This window comes from Fragaria vesca, linkage group LG5 (assembly GCF_000184155.1).
Source record: "Fragaria vesca subsp. vesca linkage group LG5, FraVesHawaii_1.0, whole genome shotgun sequence".
Classification (NCBI taxonomy): Eukaryota; Viridiplantae; Streptophyta; class Magnoliopsida; order Rosales; family Rosaceae; genus Fragaria; species Fragaria vesca.
The window spans coordinates 3,044,904-3,056,545 of NC_020495.1; the positions used below are offsets into that span (position 1 = coordinate 3,044,904).

The following is an 11,642-nucleotide window of genomic DNA, read 5'->3' on the forward strand; positions in this document are numbered from 1 at the left end:
AAGCTAAGCAATTTACAATAAAATTCTTTCATGAAGTAACATGCCCCCCAAACCTAGCATTCCACCTAGTTTATTCAAATATTCATTTTGGGTTCACACTCCATGCTACCAACTCCTATTGATCAAGCATAATCATTGACCTACAAAAAAACATTATCCTCCTATTGCTAATTGTATTTAAGGTATGTTCGAATATACGTATACAGATAAAGTGCATTTCTTAGTCGCAGATTTTTAAAAGTTTAGAAAAAACCAAAAACAAAGTGTATTCTTATACAGTGAAGTGATTGATCACATCCCCTCAAAACTATCAAAACTAAAAGGAGAAAGAGACAATTGTATGTATGGCTCTTGTTTCCCACCTTCTCTTTTCATGAGTTTCTTTCTTTCTTTCTTTACAGCTATTGTTCAATTAGAGTCATATGGATCATCCACATTGAGAGGTGTATTAGCTTTAAGTCTTCGAAGCTTCTACAAAAGACAACAGAAGCGCGTGATATATTTTAATTTTCCAAACTAATTAAAGTGAAAAATGAAAATAATATGAAATATATTCCACTAAATAATTTACAGAAAATGAAGAAACAAATTCTTTTGAGTTGATTAACCCAAACCTATGAACTAAACTGAAATTGTCTCCAAAATCGTCTAATGAAATCCTAATTGAAACTCACAAAACCCAGAAAGGAAGAAATAAAAAATATATATATATATATATATTAGAGCTGAAATTTCGTTTTCAGAATGGATGCAAATTCCTGCTAAGCCCATTGACGTTAGAGAAAAACCCCACCAGGTCCTGCTTGTACGGCAAAAACGACCGTCGTTTATCCCCATCAGCCGCGCCTTTTCCGCTGCGCCTCACTTTCCGGACGACCACGACGTTACCGCCCTCCTTCTCCGCGGCCTTGGGTGCGAAAAAGACCAAATTGTCCTTGGAGCCGTCGCTGCTGCTCCGAGAAAGAAGGTCCCGAAACTTCCACCTCTTCGACGACCCGGTCGAGCCGCTCTTCCCGCAACCGCCGCCGCTAATTTTCCCACCCTTCTCGGAAGACGAATCAGCCTTGGGCGGGGCCCACACGCAGTAAGTGCCAGGTGGCAGGCTCTCGAGGTCGTCGGCCTCGGAGGACGAGCACGACGCCGTCTCGCGCTCCTCCTCGATCATGAGCATTCTTAGCGGCCGACGACGCGGCTTCGTTACCGCCTCCGCCTCCGCCGCCGCGGACTTCTCGGAATCTTTCTTCACGGCATCCACGTCGTCGTCGTTTTGTAGAAGCAAGCTCTGGTCGAAGACGGGGTAAACCGGCCGGATCTGGCCGTTGTAGAACACCTCCTCCGCCGCTATCGGCGACGTCGGCGCGTCTCTGCATACAAAAGCGAACTCAAACTCCTCCTCCTCCTCATCATCATCATCATCTTCCACCACCTTTACGTCGTCGTCGTTTCGCGCTTCTTGCTCCAACCGCGGCGGTGAGAATTGCCCGCCGTTGTTCTCATACACGTCATCAATATCCTCCAAACCAGCCTCGTCAAGCTCCTGACGAAACTCGCTGACGACTCTGGCGGCGATCTGAGCGAGGCTGTCGGAGGAAGAATACGCGTTGAAGCTCGGAGATAACGATATTAACGAACCTCCGATAGCAGCACCGCCGCTCTGCATTTCTAGGTTGTTCTTGATATGCTGATTTTTTTTAGGAAGAAGAAGATGTGAAATTGAGAGAGAGAGAGAGAGAGTTGGGTGGAAATGACACAAAGTGTGGGGAGTAGGGCTTTTTGGCTCCTTCAGTATGGATTTAGGGCTGCTATATATAACAGAAAATATAAAATTCCCAAAATTTAGAATAGTGCGAGTGGTTGTGGAATTTGCCCTTTTATTTTTTAATTCTTGGATTCTGGTCAGGAAATAAAAATAAAAATAAAATATTCGCTTTCAAATTTGTAAAGTACGCGCTTTCTACGGTGAGTGATGCGCGCGCCAAAAAAACAAACGGCTCCCCAGTTTTCCGTTAACGGAATGAATATGTTTATAATAAAAACTAATCCTAATGACGTCATTACCCTGCCTAGGTGGTCTTATGACGCATGTAGAATTTTTCCTGATGTCAAAAAAATGTAAATTCACACGGGCAGCAGCTCCCGTATATTTCATTTTATTTTTTAGTGTGTTTGGTCATAAAATACTAAGTAATTCTCACTTATATAATTCTCGTTAACAGATTCAAGAACTTCTACGATAATATAATTTTTAAGCGTCCGCTTTTATTATTCTTACGTAATGAAAGTATGAGAAGAAGAGGAAGGACGGTGGTTAGCTGGGCTACTTTTGAATCGATGGGAAGTTATGGTCACCAATTAGTGTTCTTTCGAAAGAAGTAAATTTGTGTACAAAATCTATGGAAGGAAAGAGAGCTGCTAATTGCGACGTGTGTTAACCAGACGGAGCTCTCACTCATATCTGAGTCATAATTAGCTGCCGGAAGAGAGGTTGTTGCTATTTGGCACAGCTGAGAAAACAACGTATGTCTACGTATGAAACTATGAATATACAATTACATGTATACCTAACTGTGTATTTTATTTGACAATCCATCCCTCACCGGTAAGTTTATTAATAGTTTCTCAATCCTGGTTAATTGGGTTAAGTATGGATCTGTGTGTGAACAAGAGAATATATGAAAGCAATTTAGCGACTGGATCTCTCTAATCAATTTGAGTTGATACTTGGTGTAGTACTACTAGCACTAGTAGCTACTTCTTCTAGATCAAGAAAGAAAGAGATCGATGTCGGAAAATTCTGCAGGTGGCAAAACCCCTTGATTTGGAAAGGTGTCCAACCTCTTCGAACAAGACTGGCTTTCTAGTTCATAAAATATAAGGTGCATTATCACATAAGCCCTAAATATTACCTAACATGATATTAATTGTATTATAAGCAAGATATGTTTGATGATGATTTAATATTGTACATAGAATCATTAGAATGAATGTTAATTCCTTTCAACTCCAGCCTGTCTAGATTAACTCATGCAACAATATGAGGAGAGGATCCGAATCCGCTAACTAGGTAACAACTAATTAACACGTTTATATTTCTTAATTTCCAATTGAGTATATGGTTCACTCTTGGTGTTAATAGTAACCATATATATATATATATATATATATATATATATATATATATATATATATCAGGCATAATAAGATTAAGAACAGCTAGCTAGCCTTTGGGAGCAAGTAAAGTACAATTCTCCCATTGCAATTATATGAACAGCCTGCCAATTAAGCTAGCGTGATCGAGTAAGTTAAGCTTCACAGATCTTTCTGGTATATATTTGCATTGTAATGAATTAGCTATAGGCAATTATAATTAGCTTTATGGTTGGGTTGAGTTGGCCTAGCCAGAGAAGGTATAATTCTGGTTGCACCTAGTCATAATTATAAATTCTTGAGCAAGCTATTTATATATTATTGCAATTGAACATTATTTCTCCAATCACATGATATAGATATATAATTATCATTACCGTAGACGTATAACTATATGATACGGTAAGCTAAAATTAACCAATCAAGTTTCTTTTTGGGTGATTATGATGTTGTGCAAATGTACGGATAAAAAATAGTAACTATAAAATGAACATTAACCGACAAATAATAATCTTCATTTGGATCTAGCATATTTACTGTAAAACAAAATGTTGTGATCGTGTATTTTTCTAGATCAAGTATGAAATAAATCCCTCACTTAGCTGGTTTTGCCAAATATCATTTAGTCTAACGGTATAGTCTTTTCTTAGCAAGTGATATATGCATTAAGTTGTAATATTTGAGTTGTTTACACGATAAAACCAAAAAAACAAAAAACTTAGCTGGTTTCCAAAATCCCTTTCAAGACTAACATTAACGGTTGGTGCATGTTCTATCCTATTGACATCAATCACCTAGTGGAATTCTAGACAAGTCAATGAAATGTCGACCATTGTATAGCTTTCATTCTAGAACTTATAATTATCCTAGAGATGGATGGAGGACTAGCATTACACTAGTACAGGGTTATGGATCAGCAGGGACCCTTGTTACCAAAACCAGTTGTCCTTTTCTAGATTTTATATACATTTTGGACCGACCATTCTTTGAAATATTGCATAAATTATAAGAAACTTAGAGTGACAAAAGTGGTAAATATTTTTGGAGGGCTGGTCACATTCAGTGTAATTTTCATGGATAATATGAACTTTCTTAATTCATCTTTTGGCTTTTGGCAGAGCTCATTTAGATTAAACATCATTGTCTCTCCTAATTGTGATTATTGATTTGTCAATTACTTCATGCATTCATGATGAACACTAGTTGTTATCTAATCCATCTCCTCAATCAGCAAGAATCGAGCAAACCGAGATCAACTACGTTTGAATATACTCGAGCCCAAGGAATAGCTCTAGCTTGTGAAATTCTACATATCCGTAACCCAAATCAAAGTCCAAATGCAATCCTTTTGTCCATATTTTCCTGTTAAAAGTAGGAAATATGGAGTCCATGGCCATCGGAGGTTTTATAGTCGAACGAATAAAATGAACCATTAGTGTGTGTAAGGTCCAAGATGAAGGAATCACTAGGTGCTGCGTTGGCTTTGGTGCATCAGCACGATGATATGTGGAATCAGGAAACAAGACCCACAGTGGTGTTGAAACTTGAACGAATATACAGGTAAATTATCCTGATCAATCTTGTCACCAATGGCAGTTTTACTTTCACTGCCTGGTGATCCAGAAGTTGATGGTTGTTGTAAGTTGAACTGTATGGAACTTCAATGGAGGTCAACAGGTCCCTTTTCCAATATGATCTGGGACAACGCACAAGCAACAACACAGTAGTGTCTGTCCCCTTTCGGAATCTGGAGATTAAATTTCTCTCTGTATTCTCCGGATCTGTAGACTTGGGCTAGTTTTTCTGAACCCCAATAGGTATGCCAAAGTTTCAATCGTCACATTCTGTTGCGATTGTATACTAACTAGTAGTGATCATAAGTGTTTTGGACCTGAGAATCATCCATTCTAACCAAAGAATGCAACAAAGACTGAAACATTTCCAATCCAACAAGCAACAGATGCTTTTTCTATGGTGTCAATACATTGGCCTGAAATTGGCCTCCAATCAGTGATGAAATGAGTTCAAAGCTATATATATGACCTATAGGGAATATTTGAAGGTAGCTTAAAGAAAAAAAGAAAGGTGGAAAAGGAATAACAGAAACAAAACATCCTCATCAACCATTCATGGTGGAGACACCATTTCAATGTTTTCATCCAGTACAACAACTATGTATGATTTAAAAGAAACTAACATCAGATAAAGCACTAAAACTTTGAAGTGCTGGAACCCCTCACCTGTGATTAGAAGAAATGTCAAATCGATCCACCACCGTATTACCCTCAGCTGACAAATTAGCATAGGTCTGCCTACACCACCTGCACTACTTTTTTACTCCATAGCGTTCCTGCCTCTGTTTTGAGAAGCCTCGTGCAAAGGTTTGAGTTGCTGCAATGAAAGATCTGCAATGAGATATGTTTCCACACAAATTTGCATAAAGAGAACCAAAATCGAAAAGGGCAGAATGCAAGATGCTTGTCAATAGCCATTTACTAATGGAAGCTTAATAAGTAAGCACAACCTCAAATTGGGTATATGCAGAAAAGCCCAACTGAACATTATTGATTCTCTGTAGAAAAACTAAACACAAAGAATGCGGAAGCTTTCTTCTATATTTCTTGATGAGTAAAATGTTTACAGACCTATACTATATATAGGAGAAGTTTGAGTGTCTGAGTGATGAAACAGACTTCATCATCACCTTTACATCTTGTACAAAGCTAATCCTAGACTAAAGAAACAAAGCTAACAAAGGACACTATTATCTGACAGAGAGAACACACAAAGATAAGCTATACATGTAAACTGAACAGTGATAAGTAAGGCTGGACATGACCATGTTTCCACTTCCAACACCATACTTCATTAAACACAGCCATACCTCCAATCATCACCATGCTCACCATTCTGCAACAGTAACCATGCTGCAACAGTGAGCTGCAGCATTACCATGCTGCTACAGTGAAGCACATGCTTCACAATCACACACCATCATGCTAAACTTCACCTACAAGATAACTACCATACTCCTATACTTCAAATATTCTCAAGTAGAGAACAATTAGAAGGTCAAAAGATCAAGAAGGAAAGCTCCTACATATTGGCAAGGCTCCTTTCTTGGAGATAAAGATTCAGGTTTAGCAGAACACATCAAACTAATCAGAAAGATGCCTACTAATTATTTCAACTTGGTTATTATACTCGAGCCCAAATTCTCTCAAATCGCAAATTTGATTTTGACAAAAGCCAAAGCCCAAGGAATAGCTCTATGAAATTCTACAGATCCGTAACCCAAATCAAAGTCCAAAATGCAACCCTTTTAAAACTTAAAAAGTAGGAAATAAGGAGTCCATGGCCAACTCCAGGCCATCGGAGGTTTTCTAGTCAAACGAATAAAATTTGGCTGATAAAAGAAGGATCAAAATGAACCAGTAGTGTGTGTAAGGTCCACGATGAAGGAATCATTAGCTGCTGCTTTGGCTTTGGTACTACATCAGCAGGTTGATATTTGGAATCAGGAAACAAGTCTCACAGTGGCACCAATGGCAGCTTTACTTTCAGTGCCTGGTGATCCAGAAGTTGATAGTTGTTGAACTTGAAGAATATGGAACTTCAAATCTTCAATGGAGGTCATCAGGTCCTTATATGATCTGTAGACTTAAGACTACAAGTTTGGTTTTGTCACGATTGAATACTAATTAGCAGTAATCATGTGTGTGTTGGACATTAGAATCATAGCAACAGATGCTCTTTCTATGGTGTCAATACATTGGCCTGTAGTTGGCCTGGAAACAATGAAATGAGTTCAAAGCTATATATTTGACCTATGGAGAATATTTGAAGTCAGCTTAGAGAAACAAAGAAGGTGGAAAAGGAATAACGAAAACAATACATCCTCATCAACCATTCATGGTGGAGCCAGTACAACAACTATGTATGATTCAAAAGAAAACTAACATCAGATAAGGCACTAAAACTTTGAAGTGCTGGAACCCCTCACTTGTGTCGTTAGAAAATGTCAAATCGATCCACCACCGTATTACCCTCGGCTTACAAATTAGCACTGTTTTAAGTTCACCCCAAAAAGCATAGGTCCGTCTACACCACCCGCACTACTTTTGTACTCCATCGCCTTCCTGCCTCCGTCTTGAGAAGCCCCGTGCAAATGTTTGAGTTGCTGCAATGAAACATCTGCAATGAGATATGATTCCACACGAATTCGCATAAAGAGAACCAAATTTGAAAAGGGGCAGAATGCAAGATGCTTGTCAATACCCAATTACTAATGGAAGCTTAATAAGTAAGCACAACTTCTGAAATTGGGTATATGCAGAAAAGCCCAGCCAAACATTATTGATTCTTAAGCAGAGAATAATTAAAAAGTCAAAAGATAACAAGGAAGCTTCATTACATAGCCCTATATAAATTTGGCCATAATAGCATACTTTCATTATTATTGACAAAGTCTACTTTTAACAAGCCTTGTGAAGCAAGTACTCTCCAAGAATAATCGGCAAGGTTCCTTTCTTGGAGATAAAGATTCAGGTTTAGCAGAACACATGAAACTAATCAGAGAGATGCCTGCTAATCATTTCAACTTGACACAGACACTAGGCAATCAAGCAGACCCTATTTCGCAAGATAGTATTTGATGCTAAAACAAGCGACGAAAGATCGATAATAGCATTTGTTGTATCAAGTACTATATAATGTTTAACGACAGTCGATTATATATTACCTTGGTTCTGAAAGACTTGATGATTGTAGCCAGCAGCTTGTCGCCTGCTATTTGTCTAATCCTTTGTATTAGTTCACTCCTTGAGATCTTATTTTCCTGAAACAGAAAAAAGGGATACACATAATGAGCACAATGATCCATGGTAATAAAAAGAGTAGATACAACTGCAATAGGAACTGGGGATCAAGTACTTACTCTGTGGGCCTTGTGATACTTGATGATCAAAGCAATGCTAGGCTGAGGCAAGACCTTTGAAAGTACACCGATCAGGGTTGGAATTGGCATCCAAGGTGAAGTTGGTTTACGAATCGGCTCCTGAGTCTTCAAGAACTCTACAACCATTAATGACACGAACAAACAATTAGAACACTAGTTATGAACTCAACTTAGCCGAAACAAATCTACAAATATGAATGATCTGCATACCTTTCAAGCAAGTAGGAGCTCTGAAGCTGATCACATACTCAGGCAAGATATGAGTGTTCATGTGAGTACTCCACACAATATACTTCTTGGGAGCGGAAAGCCTATCCACACCCGAATCAAACTCCGACGAACTGGGATGATACTGTTCAGCATTACCAGGCAGCACAACCTCCGGCTTCCCCAAAATCACACGGCAAAGCAAAAGATGCCGCATACCGTCTTCATCAGCACTCAAGCTTTCCAAACTAGAAAACGCAACCAAAACGATGTCAAGCCAAAGACCAAAGTTGAACACTTCCTCCTCAATTAAATAAGACCAAGAAAACTAAAAGCAACACAAACTCAACTTTCACAATTCAAACACGCAAAAAAGTCAAAACTGCATCACAGTATCAAATATCAAACCAAGAAAATGTGGCACACGCTCACCATTCCAAAGGAGAATCATCAGGAGCAAGATAGACACCTCTACCATAAACCCCATTAATCTTCTCACACTGACCAAATCCATGGCTAACAATCTTCGAAATCTCCTCTTTCGAACTGGACGCATACCAACCATACTTCACATTGGCGTCGCCGCCACACTTGTCCTCCACGGCTTTCAAGTAGACCCGAAACGCGTTGAGCCGGGCTTGACCCGTGAAACCCGAATGGGAGTTTCTATTAATCGCCGAAACCGTTACTTGCGGTCCAAGCAATCCCCCCAAACTCGCAAGAAACCTTTTCTTGATCAGGTCATAAAATCTGTCCCCTTCTCCAAGTTTCACCAACCCCGCCTCCAACGCAGGGCTGACGTCACCGCCGCCGCGGCCGCTTGTGACGCTGCTCTCGCAATCGGAGACAGACGATTCTTGATACTCAGAGCTCCCGGAGGACGTCTCGGTGGTGCCGGAATCGGAAACGTGACCGGAGAGCTCGCAATCGGAATCTTGAGGCGGCGGGGATGTGAAATCGGAGAAAACAGAGGATAAAGGAGGATGAACACCGCTGTATTCCATTGTGGAAAGCTAAATGTATTGGGATTTACAAGAATCCAATAGAAACTTAGGCTATAATAAAAAGAAGAAGAAGAAGAAAAAAAGAAAAAAAAAACTAAGTATTGGGATTTCGTGGCAGCTACGAAACAGAATGAAGAATAATAGAAGGGTTTGATATAGACCCAGAAAGCAAATTGATCTGTGAAAGTATATAAGGGATTGAAGAAGAGTCGGCGAATTACAGAAACGGCGAAACTATGCGAGTCTATACATTTCTACACAGTTTTGGAGAGGAAGTTTGGTCTAAAAGAAAAGCCTAGAACAGAACAAATTAGAAGGATTTGAAGAATCCAGAGGTATTGGCATTAAGAGCAAACAAGGAGGGGGTAGTAGTATGATGCAAGAAACTTATACAAGCAGACATGGGGATTGGACTAATGGGTATATCAAACTTGGGATACAAGTGAAATTGAATTTGTATAAGTTGGTGTTGTGTGTGTGTGTGTGGTTGTATATATGATGAAGGGCGACGACCTGTTTCTTGGAGAAGAGGGATTTTATGAAGAAGAAGTAAAAACAAGAAAAAACAACGGAAACCACCGCCTCTGTTTTTGATCGTTTTACACAAAGGCGGTGAGCGGCGCTATTTGTTTTGCGGGGGATCCCCCCAGACTTTAATATAAAAGTATAAACCCAATACCCACGGTATGTCAATTACCATAATGCCCTTACAAATATCTTTTAGATTTTTTTTATTTTTTTTTGGGAAAAGTTAAGTGACTCACTGACATGGTCGGTGTGGGATAGGAACGAAGAGGGTTTGGTTCTCAAACCGCCATGGGTTAACTGGTTAAAAAAATCTGTGTGTGAAAGTAGAGGAAAATTTGTCTTTGGTGTTTTAGGGTTTTGGGGAGGTTCAGAGAGGCACGTAATTTGAGTAGGCTAACACATCAACGTGTTACGAATTTGGTCACGATTTTTTGCGTATTGAAATGTGGCAGTGGAAGATAAGAATTGGGGCAACTACGGATGGTGTAGCTGGCACCAGATTTGATTAGGCTGGAGGAGGAAGACAAGGATGAAAGATTGGATTGTTGTATAAAATAAGAGAGGGGGTAAGAGCCCCAAGATGGGCCTCTGGATCTCAGGGAAAACTTGTGGGAGGGTCTGAGACTGTGTGCTAGCTTGCTCTGGGGGTTCAGAGAGAGGGGGTAAAGCTAGCTTGGCATAATTGGGTTGGGTGGAGGGGGACCTTTGGTTAGGTAAAGCATGGTGCTTGCTTAGCTATGGCTTATTGGTAGGAAGATACTATTCTTGTACCATTTTTGTGACCCCCAGAACTGCGTGATGTGTGTTTTGATGCTATATGCTCAAGATCTCAAAGATGGGGAACCTATGCTCTTTAATTATCAGTTTGTTTTCGTATTTTTATTTGATAAATATCGAATTGTGATTTGTCATCAGTTTTTTTTTTAGTTGAAACATTATTTGATCATGTCTTATAGACGACCTATGCATCATCTTTGTTTTTCTAATTAGAACTGTAATCGAAAATCATTTTAGAAGAGTTGGCAGTACCGACAAATTGTATTAATAGTTTTCCTTTATCAAAATTACTCTATAAATGAAGGGGCTAAAACGTAATTTACTTCATACAGCATTCTAAAGTTTGGGCTCGTATGTATCTGGTCAACAAACCGTGGGCTGTTTGTTCTTATCTGCCTTGGGCAGAAGGACATATATCCATTTGGTTTTAGTTATTTTTCTTTTTACAAAACAACGTAAATAGAAAAAACGAGTGGCATTACACTGTTTCAGTAAAAACCCAAAACAAGTAACCAAATAATGACGCCTCCAATTAATTTGAAAATTTTTAACGTCATTATTATCACGATAATACAGTGATTTCCTCAACAAGTAACAAAAGTTTCTTGGCCTCTACGTTTTGAGGGTCATGTTGTGAACGTGAAGCCTATACATGTTTGATCCATAACACAACCAGAAGTCAGTATCTATAAGTAGCACGAATTTAACAACTTCCCCACATTTGCATCAGATTGCTTCCCTGTAGAGAAAGGAAAGCCTAACCGACAGTGGCGTAGCTAGAAAATTTTTACAAGAGGGTCAAATTTTAGATAACTTTTCATATACCGCATAAAATTCTAGATAATGGTTTCTTAGGCATAATAGTCATTCTAGAGCTATTATTGGGAAGGAATTTGAAAAAATTTCAACAACAAAGAAAACAGGGCTTGAGATTTATAGTAGATTTGAACCCATGTATAACTTAGTCCCATAATCTTAATTTATTTCGCATGGGTAGTAACAATTTTAGCTAATGCTAAATT

General features: G+C 39.0%; 2 protein-coding genes across 2 annotated transcripts; both read right to left on the minus strand.

The window, feature by feature from the left end:
- Window positions 1-739: 739 nt before the first annotated feature.
- Window positions 740-1,758, minus strand: LOC101295235. Its single transcript, XM_004300852.1, has one exon. It carries the CDS (start codon window positions 1,658-1,660, stop codon window positions 740-742), a length of 921 nt encoding a protein of 306 aa, XP_004300900.1. The 5' UTR covers window positions 1,661-1,758.
- A 5,026-nt stretch (window positions 1,759-6,784) lies between these two features.
- Window positions 6,785-9,820, minus strand: LOC101301678 (probable inactive poly [ADP-ribose] polymerase SRO5-like). The gene is made up of 5 exons (XM_004298896.1): window positions 8,744-9,820; window positions 8,315-8,559; window positions 8,084-8,220; window positions 7,889-7,984; window positions 6,785-7,327 (listed from the first exon to the last, which is right to left on the minus strand). The coding sequence occupies exons 1-5, from the start codon at window positions 9,313-9,315 to the stop codon at window positions 7,208-7,210; spliced, it is 1,170 nt and encodes a 389-aa protein (XP_004298944.1). The 5' UTR covers window positions 9,316-9,820; the 3' UTR covers window positions 6,785-7,207.
- Between the last annotated feature and the right edge of the window lie 1,822 nt (window positions 9,821-11,642).